This window comes from Musca autumnalis, unplaced genomic scaffold (genome assembly GCF_047663935.1).
Source record: "Musca autumnalis isolate F117 unplaced genomic scaffold, ASM4766393v1 scaffold_2, whole genome shotgun sequence".
Taxonomy (NCBI): Eukaryota; Metazoa; Arthropoda; class Insecta; order Diptera; family Muscidae; genus Musca; species Musca autumnalis.
This window is the reverse complement of record NW_027411755.1, coordinates 94313365-94335589: the sequence shown is the minus strand read 5'-3', so window position 1 is coordinate 94335589 and position 22225 is coordinate 94313365. Positions and strand designations below refer to the sequence as shown.

At 36.7% G+C, this 22225-nt stretch overlaps 1 protein-coding gene across 21 annotated transcripts in view; it reads left to right on the top strand.

The window, feature by feature from the left end:
- Positions 1-17699, top strand: part of LOC141394288 (uncharacterized) — a 31200-nt gene extending 13501 nt beyond the window's left edge. For all 21 annotated transcript variants that reach the window (XM_073968494.1, XM_073968490.1, XM_073968483.1 and 18 more), the window contains 6 exons: positions 4482-4992; positions 5060-5165; positions 9499-9794; positions 9858-10397; positions 12847-13059; positions 16500-17699. In XM_073968494.1, the coding sequence (XP_073824595.1) occupies positions 4840-4992; positions 5060-5165; positions 9499-9794; positions 9858-10397; positions 12847-13059; positions 16500-16724 (1533 nt within the window). In that variant the 5' untranslated portion in view covers positions 4482-4839 and the 3' untranslated portion in view covers positions 16725-17699. The remainder of the gene's footprint in view (positions 1-4481; positions 4993-5059; positions 5166-9498; positions 9795-9857; positions 10398-12846; positions 13060-16499) is intronic.
- Positions 17700-22225: the final 4526 nt, after the last annotated feature.

Below are 22225 nucleotides of genomic sequence, written 5' to 3'. Positions count from 1 at the left end.
TTATGTTAAATTTATTTTAATTACAATGGGGGATGACACTTCACATTGATTCAAAACATAAACAAAACTCATTAAAATACGAAGGCATCACTTAGCACAGAGGACGGCGTCACTTTATGTGAATGACATGCTGAACAGAATTGTGAATCGTTCGTTCGTTGATCGTTCTTTGTGGATCTTTCGGTCGGCGCTCAGTGAGCTATTGAACTATAATGAACTATATCGACTGATCTAGTTCATACGCTCTTTTCAATGAATCGTTCAATTGAACTAGTTCGTTCATGAACTATACAACTCTAATCTCAACTGATCAATTGATGTAATGAAATGACAAATAGATGGCTTGATACTCAGTGGTTGCTAGACTTGTGGACTTATCTATCGACAATCCCACGGCAGCGGGTTCTTACGTACCGGATTGACCCGAAACCAAAAGTGTTTCGGCCAGCGGCTGCCAACCCAGCATTATATGCTGCTACAACAACAACAACTTATCTATCGAGATCATCTGGTTTCTCATTTCCCAGGAAGTCGTAGTATATTGGTACCCAACATAATCGGAAGACATTAATAAGATTTCCCAAGACTGTTTTACATTCGAACGAGTTTTACACACAAAGGTTTCCAATTTGATGGCTTTATGAGCCGTTTGGCTATCCACAAAGATAGTCTCCGTCATAGTTTATGATAGTTTAGTTTATTTCTAATTGATTTTCTTGTAATTCCGTACTTTCAAATTGACCTTGAAAAAATCAACAAGTACGGACATCAATTACACTGTGCAACAAAATTCAATTTTTTTAACTTAACAGATTATGAAAGTAGGACTAAAAATATGAGACACGTGTATCGGCGTTTTTCACCTTGACATCGGAAAGTAACCAAAGTAGGCATGGCAACTTCTGCCCATTTCTTGTTTTTCCGAAATATTCAATTTAAGATATCTTGGAATCCGTGCATTTTAGACATATAGTGTCTTTGGCGACTGTAAAGACAAGAGTATGGGGAATATTTGTGTTTAAACGTTTAACCCTCATGCTGTTTATTAAAAGGATCTTTTCGGTCTTTTTTTTTTCGAAAATCGTTCAAAATCTCCTTTAAAACGTGACCATATCAAATCAAAATATTCGACAAAAATGTTTGTCATAAAATTTTACTATAGGTCTCAGAATATACCAAACCTATAAATCTATTCTAATCGTCAGGAATCTCTAAAAAGAAAAACACGTTTTAGGGTTAAAGTCGGACTTCATCTGAGTTTATTCAAAATTGTCCAACAAAACATTATTTTAGAGGGATGACGTCAAAGACGAAAATATTCTGCGTTAAACTTCCCCAAAAAAATGAAGTATCTATTTACATTACGTATCATGAAAATATCAGTATCAATTTTGCTGAAAAAACACGAAAATATTTACCAATTTTTTTGAAAAAAAATGTTCCTTCTTTTTTCGAACTGATACATGAAAGTAATATGAAACTTGGTTCTAGGTGAAAAGTGTCAAAAGAAGAAAATAATCTACACAAAATTTAATTATAAGTTTCAGAATAAAACATATATCCACACGCAGAAAAATTTATGTTAGAAATATGTTTGGTTCTAAACAAATATATGTTTGGGATCGGTTGCAAACAAATTAATGTTTGGATCCAAACATAATATGTTTGGGTCCAAACAAATATATGTTTGCAACATTTTGTAACATATCTCAATTTGATATGTTTGGGTACCAACATATTTTTTATGTTAGAGCATTTTTTTCATGGGTGGAGAGAGGATGTTTGTCAACGAGAGTAATAACAGTGCTCTCGCGGCTGTGGATTGCTGTTTTATAATGAAGAGTTGTGTGTATTGTATAATAGAAGACGTAGAAGCGAAGAAGGGGGCTTTGGTGGCGTGTATGCGACAAACTCGTGTGTTTCTTGTTTTGTTGTTGTTAACCAACTTAGGAGGAGAAGAAGAAAAGAAAAAATGATATGAATTATATTTTATTTCTTTCTTCAGTGTTTTAGATGCCTTTGTAGAGTCAAGACGGTAAAGTGAGTGAATAAATCAGTGTTTTGTGTTTTCTTAAAGAAATTGTGCTTTTTAGTAAATTAAATGCCCAATACATTTTATAATTGAATCGGAAAGTTGAATGGAATTATTTTATTGGACAAGGAAGAAATCGCATTTAATATTGGTAATTACATACATACTTATATATATTTGAAATATGGCATATCCATATTTATTTATTACATTACATAATTATTTGATTCTAGATGCCGATTCCCCGCTGATGATTTCAACTATGAGGACAATTTGTTTTATTTCACAACAAAGGAGAAGCGTTCAACTACGTTTCTATATATTTTTTCTTTTTAAAAGTGTGACTATTTACAAATTATTTCAATCAGTTTTTCTTTTATTAAATTGTGTTATGTATTTCTTTGGAATTTTGTATGTACCTATGTGTTTGTTGTTCTTTTGCCTTCCAATAAACAACCTCAACATTTGTGTGTATACTATGGAGATATCCAGTGAGTTCTTACTGAGAGCAAGTGAGCACACATTTTAAAGTGTTTTACATTGAATTTTACGCTCCCTTGCTCTTAGTAAGCGCTCACTGGTGCATGTGTTTGTTTTTTTTTGTGCCTTTTGGGTTTGTATTTTTTGCACCCAAACATATAAAATGTTTGCACCCAAACATATAAAATGTTTGCACCCAAACATAAAATTGTTTCCACCCAAACATAAAATTGTTTGCACCCAAACATAAATATCTTTGCACCCAAACATATATATGTTTGCACCCAAACATATATATGTTTGCACCCAAACATATATTTGTTTCCACCCAAACATATATTTGTTTGCAGACCCAAACATATATTATGTTTGGGACTGTTGCAAACATATATATGTTTGCTGCAAAATATGTTTGGGACATATGTTAGAGAGGCCGATTTTTTTTTGCGTGCACGTATAATATTTTCTTAAAACATAAGGTTACAGTTTTATATATTTTAGGATGAAATTATTTGTTTTAGGATGAATTACACTTAATTTTACATAATTCCATACTGGGCCAAAATCTAACAAAATATTTCAATTTTCCTATTGTTAAAGGAAGAAATGTTTCAAATCAAATTTCACTATGAGTCTCCAAACAAAAGATATATGTAACTGTAATACATAACATCCTTAGCAACCCTTTTTTTTTTGATATGTATTTTAAGGTCATATTTTACGATTTTTATCCAGATTGTCGTTATTATTGAACACCAAAAATATTTCATCCATGTTTTTTTCGTCACGAATACGTCCCTAAGAAGTTGCGTGCGTCATTTAATAAGGCTTTTTTAAATACATATTTATGATGAATATATATTTGTAAAATATAGAATTATTAAGAAACGCGCCATTCATTGGTGACACTAAGCATTCTAAATTGTTTTCACATACCTTTCATTACAATTACAAAGAAGTATTTAAAAAACGTTATTTATTTTGGATATTATAATAATTTAATAAACAACTTAAATATTGAAAAAACAAAAAATTCCAAACAAGGTCACTTTGACCTTACTAAACAAGAAACGTATATGTTATTCCAAAACTACACGCAGTGGGATTCTATAAACAATATTTTCACTATTTAGTGTAAATTGATACAATTTTTTCGGTTTTTGGCCAGGTTTTTCGGAAATTTGGCCACTGTACTGTCAGGAGGTGGAATATTTTGCTACAAAAAATTATTAAGATTGGTTTACGTCGACCAACTTGATCAGATGGGACCACACTTCTTAAAGCTTTGCCGTAGGCAGGGATAACATTGCGAGCTTTCGTTGCTAGCAATTTCTGTAGCGTATTCGAACTTCAATAAAGAATATGTATACATAAACATGTTTGTTCAATAATTTGAAAACTAAATCACAACGACATTTTTAGGATACTGGGATGATCTTTTTTGTTACGACCCTAATGTACATACATATGTATCTATGTAACTTTAAGAATAACTGCAGTCATTATTTAAACAAAATGAATAGATTTCTATATGCGTCAGATTCCAGAAATTAACTACGAAAATTATGTACATTTGTGGAAACGGTGATAAGTATTGTCGTATTTAATAGGTTTAGTTTAAAACTTTTACCACGTTCTGCCACTTTTGTAGTTATTTAAATGAAAAATTCGAAATTTTCAAATTTAGTTTAGCTCAATGTAATAGCTTCTTATTGCCAACTCTGAACGGCATGTTAAATAAAGTGGGTCACCACTTTTAGATTAGTTTTACTTGGCAGACAAGCAGTATTACGCTGAGGGTTTAACCTACCGTTGAAAAAATGTGATGTTTGCTGACCAGAGGATCAATCGATTTAAATCTTTCTGCAAATATGGAGGGCATGCATGCTAACTCACCTATGCACTCGGCAATACTCTGCACACCAGTTTATTCATATTTATTAATATATGTTTTTTGTTTAATTTTCAGGATTATCTAAAATACTCTCCGAAATAAATCTACGAAATATAGAAAAAATAATTTAAAATTTATCTAAAAAAGGAAAAACAAAAACATATACTGTGTATATACATACAAACGGAAACAGAACATTATTTGTTTAGTTCTATTATGCAACATTGAATGTGATATTTGAAATTACAATTTTACATCCATTAACCAAAAGGAATCGCAAGACAGAGGACAATTTTTTCTACTACACTTTTTCATAATCCCCATCAAGAACCAATCTACCCACATACTAGCACATTAGTAATATCCAATCAATTCAGGAAAATACTCAACTTAACCAAAGAATAGCAAATCCCATTGATTTCCATTGAAAAGCATGGCTGACAAGGTTGAACAATCGCAAATAAGCAGTGCTCATAATGAGGGGCGGAAAATACGCAAATCGCCAGAATTCCAACCTCAACAACAGGTTATTGTACCGGCCAGTATAACACGTGAAAGAAGTTTTGTCCGAACATCGAACCAACAAGTAAGAATGTCTTCACTTTTCTTTATCCACTATCCTTACATTAATCCTCTATCTTCCTTTCTGATAGAATGCAAATAAACGACGTAGCCTGGCATTTAATATTCAAACTGGAGCTGTCAATCAAGGTGGACAATTGAGAGGCAAACCAACAATGGACATCTATAGACCACCAAGTAAGTAAATATGTAGTAATATTAATATTTTCTATTTACAATAAAACATCCGCGGCTATCATTTTTCATACTAAGTACAATTCGGACTAACAAAATTTCTAAATTATAAATAATTTATGAAAAATACACTTTTTGAATATTCATAGTAAAAACTCATTGTAAAAGTAACGAACATGCATTGATCCCACTAACTTTTCGGATGGTATAAGGAGAACTTCTCACTGATATAAGACTTTTTACGTAACGCCGGTTTCGAACGGCATGATGAATAGAGTACGTATCCACTCTGGGAGGTTGTTAATTTGTATGAATCTGTAACCATCCGGGCATGATTCTCTAGTTAAATTTAAAACCAGTAAGGAAAGGATCAAAGTCTGGCGGGCCGACTATATGATACCCTACACGACTGTGAATATGTAAAATATATGTATTTGGGAGATACATATAAATCTGAACTGATTTCGGTATAATATGGAACACTTACTACTGGACCACATTCCGTCACACATTCCAAATTTCATCAAAATCGGACGTATATAGCGTGTTTGGTGCATCAAATACGTGAAATCGGGCGAAAATATATATGGGAGCTATATCCAAATCTGAAAAGATTTCAGTATAATTTGGCACATTTATTTTATGAACAAATTCACTCATACATTCAAATTTTATCAAAATCGGACGTATATAACATGTTTGGTGCAGCAAATACCTGAAATCGGGCGAAAATATAGCGGTGAAAAAATAGCGTTCTTCCTATGGCTAAAAAATGATATTCCACAATTTTCAGCTGTACGTTGCGAAAGGGCGGACGGACATGCATAAATTGACTCAGAATGTGATTCTATGTATATGCCTAGAAGGAACTATGGGTCTATCTCGTTTCCTTTTGTATGTTACATACAAATGCACAAAGACATAATACTCCTTACCACAGTGTGGTGTAGGGTATACAAATCAGTAAAAAGTTTTGAACATTTGAAGCTTGCAGTCTTGCGATTGTTACAACGTTTTGCGAAAGGATCGTACAAGAAGCGGAGGAGGAGGACTTGCTTTCGTTATACACAGACCTATCTCGCTTGAGCTTGACTCTAGTGAACCATACATGGAATGTATGGGGGTAAGAGTAAAGTGTGGGACTGCCGAGGAAGAGTTGCTTAATGTGTAGAAACTGCCGATGAAAAGTTGTGCCCTGCGTTCACTTTTGGAGAGCAATAACCTTTTGGTGCAATGCCCATCCTGAGCTTTGGGATTACATCCTAGGAAATGACCATATACAGCGCTGGTCGAACTAATTGATAGCTTCACATTTTGCACAGTGAACGAAGAGGCCCATACGAGAATAAAATGAAATCGCTACAGCTCGTCCTGGAAACTCGTTATTTGCCTTGGGTTAGACCATCTTCCGATCATTGTCTGCGTTCAGAGGTTATGAAATCGGGTGATCTATTAAACCCGATTTCATAACCTCTGACCACAGTACTATTCTAAACCCTGGCAAGGGTAGCTAAGAGAATTTTCCGCTTGTAGCAGATCGCTACATATCTGATATCCGAATACCCGAAATCAGACCAAACTTCTTAGCAAAGGCGACGGGACTAGCAAATGTGGGCGATGAACTTCGTCGTATTAACCCTGAAGATCTAAGGGTTAGGGAACTTACTCTTAAAATTAACAGGCTAGTAGGTGAGCATTGTGGGCAACGGTTAAATCACTCTCATGTCCGGGAGGGAATGCTGGCGGAAAGTGACAGGTTCAAACAGGTGCATTTTATTTTAACCGGCAGTTTATAGAACACCCCGAGAGTGATACGCCGTATAAAAGGCCACCATTTACGGTGAGTAATGCAGACCTCATCTGAAAGACGAATGTCAAGAGTAATGCTTAGGCAACTGGAAGAACTCGGAGTTGAGTATTTAACATGCGCCTCAATCTATCCCTCTTGTCGCCAGTAGCAAAGATTCTAGGGTAACTACTACTTGCCATGTTGAAAAACAGCTTTCCAGTTGCTCAACATCAGCACGGATACGGGAAAATATACAGCGCCACAACATCATTACACGTCATATACACAGGTATCAGACGACGACTGAACCAAACCAGGCTGTTGTGGTAGCTATTGACCTATCGAAGGCTTTCGATAGCGTCAACCATGCCAAGCTGTTCAAGGACATAGAGAGGGCTTCCCTTCAGCATCGTTTGAAACGTTGGATAATCTGCTATATGTATGGGCGCCAGTCGTGAAATTTATAAATAAGAAGTCAAAAACAGACGGAGTCAAACAGAAAATTGCTCAAAACGTGGTGATATATCCGGAACTGTTTAACATCTACCTTTCTGAAGTTCTGCACCCTCCAGACCGCACAGAGATGGCAATGCAGGCGGAAGATTCTACGATCTTGGCGTCGGGTCCTATGGTCGATGACATCTGTGATAGGTTCTTCCATCCGAGAAATATAAAAAAATATCTGCCTTTAAATACACTGCCCCACTGTTTACCTCCTGGACGGCTGAAATGAGTCTGAACATATTGGTATTATGGTATTCTGATTCCGACCACTATCCACCCCAAGTTATAGGGCGTAACGTTCGACAGCATGTTTATATCGATCGCGCACACCACTGCTATTTGCGATCGGATTATCTGATTCTCAAGTCACTGGCCGGCAGCACTTGCTCGTGACACCAGTGAACCATCTTCATGAAGAGAGGGAGATTTTATATCAAAACAACAAGATTTTGTCGATGCAGTAACTGCTTGGGTGTTACTACCGTGAGCATCCTTGCCACGATCTAGTGGAAAGGCTTGCCTCACACAGTCACGTCGAGAGAGATCTTCATGATAGCAACAAAATCATTAGTGCAAAGGATAAAAATCTCGAAAATCGACGAAAAATCGATTTTATGCGGCTATCAAAAAGTCGTAAATCGAGTTTTAGGACAACTGAAATAATCATCAGACCGGAAAATCGCAGTTTTATTTGTAGACATCGAAAAATCGATTATTGCTCTTCATTATATATCTCTACTCTAGATCAACGAACCTATCAGGAAGTTGAGTAGCATTCAGACTGATGCAGTTGCGCATGAAGTACAAAGGTACAGTATGAATGCCGTACTCGGAGATCACTCCCAATTCATCGCAGCAGAAGAAAGCCAGATCCGGATGATGCAGTCGCCTCCATTCGTTTTGGAGCGAATCGATGGCACGATACCCAACACATGCCCTGCATGTGGATTGGAACCGCACGGCACGCTGCATTTGTTTAGCTGCTTAGCAAAACCAGGATAACCGAAAAAGCTATATAAACGATCATATTTGCATTGCTATAACAACAACAACAACATTCACTAACACGCATAATTTCAGCCTAACAATACATGTTGCCACGGAAGTGCCCCCCTATTTAGTCTAAATTATTGCACACGACAATCCATCGAGCGACTGTCATCCCGCAAAACAAACTTTGCGAAATTGCACCTAATTTCTGATGATGCTTCAGAAATCGGACAAATAAAAGTGAGCAAAGGTTATATGGAAATATTGACATGATTTCGGACCGAAACCTCAAAGGAAAATATTATGTTTTTGCAGAGACTTCGTTCCAAATTCGGAATGGATGTAATTATATTGAGGAAACCAGACAAAACAAAAAAGCATCAGAGAAAACCAGAAAGGATAATGAATATTGAGAACCCACATACAAGACAATAAGAAAAATTCATTATAATGAAGAAGTTGGATAACATATCCCTTAGACAAATTGAACAAATAATTGTAATTAATTTGAAGATTTGGTTTGTTGGAATGTTTGTATTCTTCACGTCATTAAACATTCATTTCGCTTTTAATAAAACACATCCCACTTCAAATCATCCGTACAATTTATTTCGAATTGTTAAATCTTACTTTTCTCTTTTTCTGTCTCGTTTCATATACATTTGTTTGTTTGTATTTAAATATCCCATTTATTTGTATGTAATTTTGTTTATAAATCAATCAACACCACCACATACATACATACATTTTCACAATTTGATGTAATATGTGTGCGTGTGGTCACTGTGTGGGTAAATGTGATTTGAGAAAATGTTGTCCTCTCATGCTTAACGATCGCCCTTCAATGAATTCGAAATTTGCATTGCTTTTACATATGTATGTATGTAATCATACCGATGAATACATGATTACACAGAAGCCCGTAACAGAATTGACTGCGATCGAAACTATACAACACCAACTTCAACCCCTTCCACTATCCGTCAATTGAATAATCGGTAATTAGTAGAATATTAATTATGTTGGACGTTTGTTTTTTTTTTTTATTTACAGAATTGAACTATAATCTGCAACATTCTTCCAGTTCATCTATGGTATTTCCCAATTCACCGACAGGCCTGCAACAGCAAATGCAATATGTAGCAGCCAACAATGCCATGGTTAATCGGCGACAGGCAGGACTCTCAGTGGGAAGTATGCCGTTGGGTGCTATAAACCCCAAGGCACACCCCATGGCAGCCACAGGACATCGTCCTATTTTGGTAACACACTCTCATCCAATGCAAATGGGCCACATGCCCCAACAGGTGCCATTGTTAAATTCCCCCTCCAGTGGTAATATATTGCATGTAAGTGTAGTTGTGCTGATTTTTTTGGGTAGTCAGTAAATTTCAAATGTATTTATTTCTTAGCAAGCAACTGCAAATCGGGTGAAATTTGCTCCAGAACCTCAGAAAATACCTCACAACAAGGGTCAAATGAATATGGTTCAAATGAACAACAACCTCAATCAAAATTACAAACAACAAATGAATCCCATGGCTCCCTACATTATGGGCAACAATCAAATTCCGAATGGCGGAACAATGGATCCCTATATTACCATGAATATTTCACCATTACAACGCTCGAAATCTTTATCATCGGCCGACGCTTTGACCCGCGGCATTGCCGGTCTCGGATTGGGCTTGGGAAATGAGGTCACCGACATTGGTCCATTTCCTCCAGAAATTCAAACTCTTATCGATACAGCATTGGAGGATCCAAATAAGTTGAATTCACGCAGCCTTATGGAGTTGACATCTCACTTTATTAAGCGGGCAGTAGAGGGTCGTCGTTTTGCATTGCCTATTGCTCGGCTTTGCCTCAGCATAATAGCTAAGGAGCAGAAGGAGACATTTTTGGAAGCGTTGCTCAACACTTGTCGTCAGTGGTATCAAGAGAGAGAAAAGGTATACATTTGTTTGAGAATTTTTTGAACAGCGGATAATACTGATCACGTAGAAACACAAAGAAGCCGTAACAGACATTTTTTCGAGACTAAAAGAAAGAAAATTCGGGGTGTCTTTGGAAAGTTACGTTCGGATTTTATGGCCTTTAAAATTTTTGCTTAATTGTTGCCAATCCAAATATTTGGAGTTTCGCAATATTTCACAGTGGTTTTTTTTTAATAAAATGCAATTGCCTATTTTTTTAAGTTAGTGTAGCCACTTGTGTGACTACACCACTCGAAGACCTTCGTGGACCAAACTGGAGCCGCATAGTTTACCACAGACCGACCTATCGCGTGATATGTTATCAACAAGGCTTCATTATCTGCACCCCAAGTGCTGCAGGCAAGGGACTTAAGAACTTTGTTCCTAGATTTCAGTTTGTCACAGATAGCTGTGGCATGCACGGTCTACATAAACATGCTGTTGAATGTGACCCTTAGAAATTTGGGGTAGTTTGTGGTCGGAATTCTGCTAGCATTGCCCATTACATTCAACTCTGTTCTCACCTCTGCCGTTCATGTGGAAGAAGGTGGTAAGATTAAATAGGAGTTCAGCCTTTCACAAATGACTTCAGGGAAGGTTCCAGACGCCAAGATCGTACAGTCACCCGCATATGTTACGATCTCAATGCCGTCTGGAGTGGGCGGTATACAGGAGAGGTATATTTTAAACACTTCCAGAGATATCACCCCACCTTGGGGAACCCCCTGTTTCACTCTACGGGGCTTGGACTTTTTATTGCTGAATTCCACGTACGACTGGCGTCCAAAAATATAATTAATTATCCCATGTTTCAAACTTGCCCGGACGGTAGTCTGCTCTATATCCTCAAACAGCGTGGAGTGCTTAACAGTATCATAGTCTTATGATAAGCCACTGTTATATCACACGTCTTGCTCTGGGTGAGTCCTAGACTAATATGTGTGGAGATGGCGTGCAGCGCTGTTGTCGTGCTGTGCTGTTTACGAAATCCATGTGATAATCGGCAACTATTTCTAACGCTGGGGAGGATTAAAGCCTCAAGGTTCTTTGCTACGGGCGACAAAAGCAAAGTCGGTATGTACGATTCATCTTTGCAGGCTTCCTTGCCTATCTTCAGTAGCGGGACAACCCTGCCCATTTTCCAGACTTCGGGAACGACGTGAGTTGCTAGCAACAGGTTGAGAACTTTAGTGAGATACTCGACTATCGATGTGTCGATGCTGTTTCAGCATTACCATGGAGATTCCAACAGGTCCGAACGCTTTGGATGATTCAGCGTTCGCAACATCATCCATTGTAAATTGTGGTGGTTCATCCTCGGCAGGAAGATATTCAATGCGACATAGTGCTCTTCTCTTCGCCCTGTCAGTCCCGGGGTGCTCAACAAACTATCGATTAAAATAACTTGCGTCCTGTTCCTTCTATCCAGGGTGGGAGATTGTCTTAACCGTCGGCCACAATTCACTTATTCCAACGTTGCAACTCTTCAGATAATTTAACCACTTTTTCTTTAGCTCTGGGGTTACTGGGGTTGGTACGACGAAGATCATCACGCTCATTTGCTAATCCCGTCGCCTCTGCTCGGAAGTTTGGTCTCACTTCGGTTATTCGACCAGCAGGTATATGCCTCGAAACGTCCTTTCTGCTAACCGAACTTCAGAAGGGTTGGGCAGATCTCTGAAGCGGCGATTAGTGAACTTTCGGAAACTCAGCCAATTAGCATTCCCATGATTGATTAAAACGCCGACAGCGTTCCATTTACTGGTAAAAGATCTGATATTACAGTGTCCGGTAATGCCTCCAGCTCCAGTCATTAATTTCCGGTTTGCTCAATTTTATAAGTGAATTTGTTCTCTTGGTTGATAAAGTTGGCCAAATGGCTCTTGATACGTTTAACATAGGTTCATTACGCCATAGTTCTTTGGCTCTTTCATCAAAGAACGTTTCAAAAAAAATTACACATAGGTGCTTTGATGGAGATGGACTAGACTTTCGGATTGTGATCGATGCTTAACTAGTTCATCTGCCTTCTCGTTTCATATAATTTTGCAGTGCCCTGGTTCCCAGCATAGTCAAAAAGCATTTTTTTGGCAATGTCTGCCACTCCTTTCGATAGTTATAGTACGCATCAGTCACTTTGTTTGGTCAGCATCTGATTTTGTTAAGCTTTGGACATTATATCAGGAGGTAAAGAATAGCCGTGAAATAACCAAACCGGTTATAGCAAGCACCAGCCAACCAGACATGCGGACGGACAAAGCTATATCGAACCCAAAATTTTTTGACACGGAATTGGTCTTAACATATTTATTTGGAATCTAAAACACTTATTTTGATGTTTTTTATAAAACAAATAATAAGAGAAATACATTCATCTGATTAGTCAATAGATAATATCCGAACTCTATTATTTTTTTGTATACAGCTTCTATTTACTATACAAGGAATGAAGTCACCATCGCGAGCTCGCTTTACCGCTTTCATGGCATTTCTAACGGAAATGTTTTGTCAATTAAAGCGACGCCAACTTCAGCTGAGCACACAGTGTGAGGGAGCACCCCCACCATTGGTTCTCCTAACTCTCTTGTCCAAATGCTGTGAAGATTGCGTTAAACCCCCAGTCAGATCCTTATCGGAGGTAAGTACAATATAATTGCATACATATGTATGTACATATTTACGACTATATATATGCATATCGCTCCTTTACTGAAAGAGTGTCGTAACTAAAAAAATCGATTTTGCAGAAAATGCATTTGAAGTTTGTCAACGTTTTTTTTTAAAGAGTCAAGAGACGAAACTTATGTCAAATATTGTGCGGAACATTTAAGATTACAGTTGTCTAAATCTAGTTCATAGCTCTCTGCAAATAGTTTTGTCAATGTGAAAGTTCAAATCCGATAATTGTTGGAAATACGTATTTTTGTTCTGATTTTACTAAAATTAATAACTTTTATTATACTCCAATATTCTAATATTTAAAGTAATGGTCGCTTTAAAAGTAATTTTTACAATTTCTTAGAATGTAATAAAGTTGGCTTTCTTTTTATTTGGCAGTAAATAATGATCATATTGTCTTTATACTTACTGTAGTACTTAGTACATCGGTTTTGTGAACCAAATGTTAAAAATAGTGTAGTAAAAGTGTATGCCGATATTATTTGCTGTTTGAGTTGTGAAGAGTGAGTACTTCAAATGTATAAAGGTGCCAGCTGTAGAAGTTTGCAGACGGACATGTTATTTATTTTTTTCAGTGACCACCTCATTAAGGGGTTACCCCCACTTTTATACAAGTGTTTTGAGGTGTCCACCAAAGATCGAAAACGAATGGGTCGATCATCATATATCATTGTGGGCTTATTAGGTACCTAATAAGCTTGTCTTTAAGCGAAAGAATTTGAAAAGGGTGAACTGTCAAAGTCAAAATTCCGATTTTTAGTAAAAAACTTTTTTGAGGAAAATTCCATTATTTAAATACAAAATTTTGATGTATCCAATAAGCCCACAAAATATATGAAGACTGAACACAACATTTTAGTCATTACGAGTGGATAATATGGCTAAACCTTCAAAATACCGAAAATCGGTCGGTACCGTTCTTTTGGTGCTATATAAAAAAAATTAGCTATGCTCTTTTTTTAATCAGACATTTTTCTTTTGTGTACTGGGAACCCTCAATGCAAAAATTCAATTTGATCGAGAAACTTAGGTAAAATACCGAAAATCGGGAGGTACCGTAACATAGGGCCTATATCAAAACGTGGACATATGCTCATAGTTTTTATCAGATATTTTTTTCGTCCACTGGGAACCCTCGATGCAAAAATTCAGCCAATTTGGTAGAGAAACTTAGGTAATATATTCAAAATATCGAAAATCGGGAGGTACCGTTATATGAGGGCTATACCAAAACGTGGACCGACCTTACCAATTTTTCACCCTCGACATTGTCAGCCAACAATAAGTTTAACCCACCTACACCAACTCCTTCTATTTTTGGCCACCGTTTTTTATGAACTCCGACATAGTGCGGCGGTGTAGCAAATCAAGCTTAACAAATGTGATAATTACAACGTACTGAGGAAGGATCGCAACCGAAGTTGAGGTGGGGGATTAGCTTTCCAACTACAACAGTCTGTTCAATACAGACCTATTTCGTTTGAGCCTGGCGCTGGCAGGTGTGGAACTGCCGAGGTAGAGTTGCTGAAAGTGTACATCCCGCCGATAAACAGCTGTAATCCAGGTTATAGGCCCAACATAAGCCCGCTTTTGTAAGGTCATTACCGTTTGGTCTTGGGGACTTCAATGCACATCATGAGATTGACAGCTCTACGTTTTGCACGGTCAATGAAGACGCCTCTACCAAAAATTAGGGAAGAATGTCACACTTCTCCAGACATAACCATGGTGGTCTGACAAATGACGTCACCTGGCACTTCTCTTGGATCAGACCACCTCCCAATGAAAAATGGACAAGGTGGTCCAGCTACTAAGCTAGGCAAGGATGCCAGCAAAGGCGAATCTTTCACATCGATTTCGATTTTGTCGCCCGTAGCAAAGACCCTTGAGGCTTAAGTCTTCCCCAGCGTCAGAAACAGATATCCAGTTGCCAATCTTGAACATCTGCACACATATTAGTCGAGGACTCAACCAGAGCAAGCCGTGTGATAGAACAGTGGTGGTGGCACTTGACTTATCGAAAGCCTTTGATACTGTCAAGCACTCCATGCTCTCTGTGGACATCGAGCAGACTACCCTCCGACCATGTTTGAACCGTTGCATAATTAATTATATGTTTAGACCCCAGTCGTGCGTGGAATTCAAGAATAACAAGTCCAAGCTTTGTAGAGTGTAACAGGTAGTTCTCTAAGGTTGGGTGATACCTCTGGAACTGTTTAACCTCTATCTCCCCAGTATTCCACCCCTCCAGACGGCATTGAGATCGAAACGTATGCGGAAGATTTTACGATCTTGGAGTCTGGTAGCTTCCCTGTTGTCAATTGTGAAAAATTATACTCTTATTTGACTGCCCTTACCACCTTTTTTCATTCGAGGAATATCCAAATATCCGCTACTAGCGAACTACCCCAAGATTCTAGGGGTGAGATGTAGGAACAACTTCCGCAAGTCCCTAGCCGGCAGCACTTGGGGCGCTGATAAAGAAAGCTTGACGACCACATATACCGCGATAGGTCGGTCTGTGGTAAGCTATGCGTCGCCAGTATGATCCACGAAAATATGAGCAAAGTGATGGAAAAATATGCAATCCTGTTAGAATTCCGCCCTGAGAACTGTTTCTATCTTCAATAGCATTGTCTAATTTTCTCAACAAGAAAAAATGGAATAATTTCCCAAGAGACTTATTGGTCTGTAGCTATCAGCTTTGGATGGGTCTTTCCAGGCTTCCGGACTGAGACCGTAATAGATGTCTTCGGGAAGTATCCAAAATTGATGCAGTGGTTAAACAAATGGTTTGTCACGTGATAGTATCTGTTGCTCTTAACACAATGTCCAGGATACCATCAGGTCCGCTGGACTTTTTCTTTGGCCCATGTGCCTAGGTTATATTCGAGGTGGATATCTTAGCAGTAGTATTACGAGTCCAATTGTCAGCAGTGAAGTCAACAGAAAACCTCACTAAAGGTGATCTTTCCTCGAACAAACGAATTCTTTCAATTCTACTTAGGACCTACTTTTACATTAGAAATAGTAGTAACTAAAATATTTTACTTTGTTGAATTTAGTCAGTTGAATTCCAAATACAAAGTTGCATCTTAGTAATTTATAACTTACATTAAGGATAAAATATATGTGAATTTAAGGTTTTGAATATGGATAGAAATGAAAATATTTAAATATTTGCTCTGTTCCAGAACATGCAAGAAGCTTATCGAACAAAATTGTAAACAAATAGTAGGTTCTTGTAGTTCTGGAACCGACCAATTCTGTACAATGGATCGCTTCAGATGTATTTTTTTATTTAACATACTCTTGGAGTAAATGGACGATATGTATATATGTACATACATATATGTGTATCCACTATATATTTATATAATAATTTGATCAATGTTTCAGATTGAGTGCTTATTCTATGTTTTAACCTGCATTGGTCAGGATTTGGAAATGCAATTGCCACAACAATTGGAATTGTTGTTATCAATGATACGAGACGCTTTCTTGAATGCAAGTGATTCTGCTCCAGCTATCCGAAGGACCTTGTTGCAATTGATTGAGTTACAGGCATCACACTGGCAATTGCCCGGCAATACGGTGCTCTATTATTATCCATCCACCAAATAGAATGTATACGCTGCAGAGAATGTGTATACAAGCATATTACTGATATCTGTTATTTGTTATTGTAGACATAACTCACATACACACACGCATCTACATAAAGAGTAACCCCCATGCAATTTACACACACACATACATACATATAAATCCAAGTTAAATAATACTGCATTTACATAAATAAGACGAGACGCTAATACATATTTTGTCAGAGCAATTGTCCTCTATCAAAAAGCCTGCAGCAGTACATGATATAAAAGAGTGCATATTCATAACTAATACACCCATATATACATACATACCTACATGCAATAATAAGTTATTAATGTTTATTTTTGTTTGCTTCTCAATTTACTAATCCAGTGAAATTAGAATGATTCGGATATCTAGATCAGCTAGGGCCACACTCAAGTGTAAAAGCGTAAATCGTATTATGACCAATGGTCTACTCCTCAAAAAAAAACTTGTTATTATGTCCGTGTAGCTGTGAAGCCCAAGCTGCATAGATTCCAAAAGGAACGCGGTCATAGTAACCATTTGATGTTTGCTTCTTAGCGTCCATTGCTGGTATAGAATATTCGAACAAATTCAAATGACCACATACATAAATTAATAATAATTGTGTTATGATAGATTATGTATTTTATGTAGTATCTTATTATGATATTTATGTTTACACACATACATACATAGTTATGCTCGTATTAAACCACATGGATATCCTATTTGAGGCAAAAGCTAATACAGAGTCCCCTATAAAAAACATTGAAGCATTTTGAGCTCAAAACTGTTTTGTTCACAACATTTTTTAGAGGAGACAAGAAAAAAATGTGGAGAAAATATATAAAAAAACAGAACATACTAATCCAAACCATATATAAAAAAAATCAATCTAATACTAGTCAACAAATATATTTTTAAACAAAACTGATTTTAAAATAAAATATAAATAACTATTATAAAAATACATATACACATACAGATGTAGTTGTTTATTATTTTGTTTAAACATTTTATAAAGTATGGAATGGTTAGATTCGATCTGCTATGCTGGCCATGTAATAGCCTGCACCAGTTCCGGAGATATCACTCCATCTTACGGATATCCCTGTTTCACTCTACGGAGTTTAGACTTCTAGTTTCTGAATTCTATGTACGACTAGCATCCACACATATAAGTCTTTATCCTCAAACAGCGTGTACAACACTAACACTGTGCTATCACACTGCTTGCTCTAGTTGAATCATCTCTAATATGTATGAAGATTAGAGTTTGGGAATTACCGACTTTTTTCATTCCCGGGAAATCGGGAATAAAAATTTCTCACACCCGGGAACCCGGGAATTCCCGGGACTATGAGAAATCGAGTTCGTAGACGTGACAGAGAGCAAACATAAAGTATATAAATACTCCTTATATTTATAGTTGTATCATTAGTTATCTCTTTGAAACAATATTAACGACGATGCGCCAAAATCTTGAAAGTACCAATACATCACATATGGCAGCTGTTCAAGCCAACCAATTCTTCCTGACTAATCTGCGGAGATTATATAAAATGCTGTTTCACACGACCATCCTCGCAAAAGCTTCCTTCATATCAATGATTGCTGTGCGACTCTATTTTTCAGGTCAATTATATGAGACGTTCTTTTTATGGTTCGAAGGGCGTGTCGATTATAGAATAAATCCGTTAAAAAAGGATTATTACAAGGTTGACCAAAACTTCACAATTGCATCAGGAAGGCACCAAGTTGTTACTGACCTCCATTCCTAATATACACGATTTGCCACATAGACATTATACAGTTTTTAATATTACATACAATAATTTCGGAGAAAACAACGATTCGAACCGATCCACAGTGGATCCATCCATTGGCCAAAAATAAAAAAATGAATGTCAAAATTTTGGTACAACATCTGGCAACTCTGACAGCTATGACATGGGCCTTTTTCAAAATGTATTAGTTTTTGTCTCATTCGAACGCGATCTTCTTAAGAATAGCTTCAAAAGTCGGAACATTTGACAAATATTTTTTGTTGTGAGAACAACCTAAATTTTATGTGCAAGTAAATATATTCAAAAAATCGCGAAACTAATACGTATAGCAAAATATTATAGTGGATTTTGAAGGAGGAGGTAATAGCTTAATTTTCATTAAAAAATAGTGTTTTAGCGTGTTGTGGAATTCTAGTTAGCTGCATATTTTCTAAGCGTATTTTGTAATGACAATTCGATCATATACTTAAATTTGACCTAAGGTTTTATCATGATGCCCACCAGTGCCCACCTCCGGAATAATTTTCCAAAAGTAGTTCATGGGTTTAAGATTATTCAGTCTTAAAATCAGCTGCCATCTAGTGCCAGACTATAAATGGTGGGCCGCTGACTAAAGCTGCCCTTAGAATAGGGTTTCTATGGATATATTGGCGTATAACTCTGTTATCTGACTACATACATTAACATAATTGGTATCAGTGGCAAGATGAAGAAATCTTCTTCCAAATTTGTTTTACGTTGGCGGTACATACCTTCCGGGAACAACGCTGTAAGATCTATATTAAAAATTGTACCAATTTTCAGACAACAATTTTGAATTTTTTTTATCCGCTAAATTGGTTGGATTTTATGTTGTTTTGGAGATTGTTTTGTTTCCCCAAGCCTATTTTTGCATCATAAGATAATCGGGACCTTTGTTCATGTCAGTTTGTATTAACAACATAAAACAATTTTTACTGTATACCCCCTCCAGAGGGGAAAGGGAATGTTACGCTCGTGGTTTCTTAAAACACTCTTCGCAGCAGCTCAAAGCTGTAACCGGCGCATTGGGTTGATTTTTACACTCTAAATATTTTTGGCCACTTTCTCCATACAAGTGGATCCACTGTGCGATCACAGAATTTATATCTAAGCAAATAAATATACTTCAAGAATGCCATTAATAAAAATATGGACTAGAACAACAAGGAAATGGCTCCAAAAAGTTCAGAATTATGTGAGGTTATACAGACTTCGAATTCCAGAAATAACAATAATTATTGAGAGGATCAAAATGTATGTGCTATACACGAATTATTGCGATTTTTACTATGGACCCTAAGTTTTTTACAAATGATCGGGAATTGCGAATTATCGGGGTATGAATAATCACTATTCCACTATATTGTCAACATTAAATAACTATAAGACAAATAGTATAAGACTTACATATGAAAAATACAAATACCCGTATTCCCGGAAATTTCAAAAAAATTTCCCGGGAAATCCCGTCTGAAAGAAATTAAGAATTCCCGGGAAATTCCGGGTCGGGAATTCCCGACCAGAAACTCTAATGGATATGGCGTGCAGCGCTGTTGTAATACTGTGCTGCTTATGGAACCCATGCAGATGATCGGTAACTGGATAGACATTTCTGATGTTGACACGATGTGAGATACTCAACTACCGGTTCATCTAGTTGTTTCAGCATTACCGTCAAGGCTTAACGGTTTGATCAGCGCAACGTCGCCAAAAGTGAGTGAGATCCTATCTTCCTTCTTCCAAAGGTTCGATAATGTCTTAACCGTTGCCCACAATTTATTTATTCCGGCTTTAGCATCCGCTTATGTTCACCGACCAACCTGGTAACTTCCAGTGTCAGCTCTCTGACTCTTGGGTCACTGGGATTCGCACGATAAAGCTCATCACGCTCATTTGCTAATCCCTTCGCCTCTGCTTAGAAGTTTGGCCTCACTTCGGGTTTTCGACCAGCAGCTATATGGCGAGCGGCTGCTGCAGTAATGATGTCTTGGAACGTCGAGCATTAGTAGAGTTGGACAGATCTCTGAAGCGGCGATTAGTAGACATCGGATTTTAGCATGTTTTTTATTTCTTATCTGATTGGACTCAAATTTTGGATCTAGGCGTTTTGATGGTAAATTTTTCGATATTTGGGGTCATATCAAAAACATGCAAAATATATGCAAAATATATGCAAAAATATGCAAAAAATATGCTAAATATGCAATTGTTTTTTTTACGAAAATTGTCAATTAAATTTGGAAAACCATCAAAAAGCGTTCTAAATTAAGTTTTTTGCCGTTAAACATAGTTTTTTTTCCAGATTATTATGTTATTGAGACTCTCCAGATAAATCAGTTTTCACGAGGTGAGAAAATGTATAAAAACCTATTACAACATAAGTTGTTTTCCCGTACAAATGTCGGTAATGGAAAAATTAAAAAAAAAAGTTCAAAAATTTCAAAAACTCAATCAGAAATGTCAAAATCAACGTATCCAAAAATGGTAACAGTTTTACTCGACCAAAATTGTCTAGCAGAAAAACAAAGGAGACAGAGATAATCATTCGAATTTTTCTTTAGATAAAAGCGGAATTTTTCTAGTTTCGCGGTGAATGTTCACATTTTCAGGGGTTTTTAGGTTTTCACGATTTTTCTGGGAAATGTCAAGCCCTATCCATATGGACCTATAAAAAATGTTGTAGCTTTGAAAATTCTCCACAAGATTGTCCTTTATGATATTATCGTAGGTTTTACCATTTTTAAGATATAAAAGTTCAAATTGGGACAATGCAATGACTGTATCGTATCCTTTTTAAACAATGTCATGACTGCAATTTTCCAACTTAAACTTATATATCTCAAAAATTGTACAACCAAGAAAAAAATTTCGAAAGCCAATCTTGTAGAGAATTTTCACAGCTATAAGATTTTCCCCAGTCCCATTTCGATAAGACTTACCGTTTTCAAGGAAATCGTGAAAACTTAACAAAAAACCCTAAAAATGTGACCTGAACTTCTATATCTCAAAAATTGTAAAACTTAGGAACAAATCATAACAGGCAGTCCTCTAGAAAATTTTCACAGCTACAACATTTTCTTTAGTCCCATTTCGATAGGACTTGCTTGCTTGGAAACAACATCGCAAAAAACTTAAAAAAAACCTAAAAATGTTAACTTTGCCGATTTATTTAAAAATCCCTCCAGCGATTTTTTCTTGTTTTTTTTTTTTTTTGCATTTTTCTCATCTATGAACATTGATGTTTCAGAATCCGCAAACGCTTCCCAGATGTAAGCGGTTTTTTTTTAAGTTAGTTAGGCGCACCGTACATGACCTTCCTTAATAAGGAGGCGATACAGTCAGTGCATTTTCCCAATTTGAACTTCCATATCTCAAAAAATGGTAAAACCTACGAAAATATCATAACCTAAAAACGTGAACTCTGATCGCGATTTATTTAAAAGCGCTTTTTGAAGGCAAAGATTTCAATGAATCTTAATTTCCAAAAAGATGAAATTTCACACTTGTTCCCTTGTTTACTTACATCCTGATGTAAACTTTTAAAGCGTCATATTTTTAGCTCTACTTTCACAATCTGGTTGGCTTTTACAATTTAAACAAGTAAAAAAGTATCAGTCGGCTTTGCCGATATAGATATACCCTCAGCCTGTTTGGAGCGTTAATGAGATATCGCGCGTACCAGTTTAGTGAATATTATCGAAC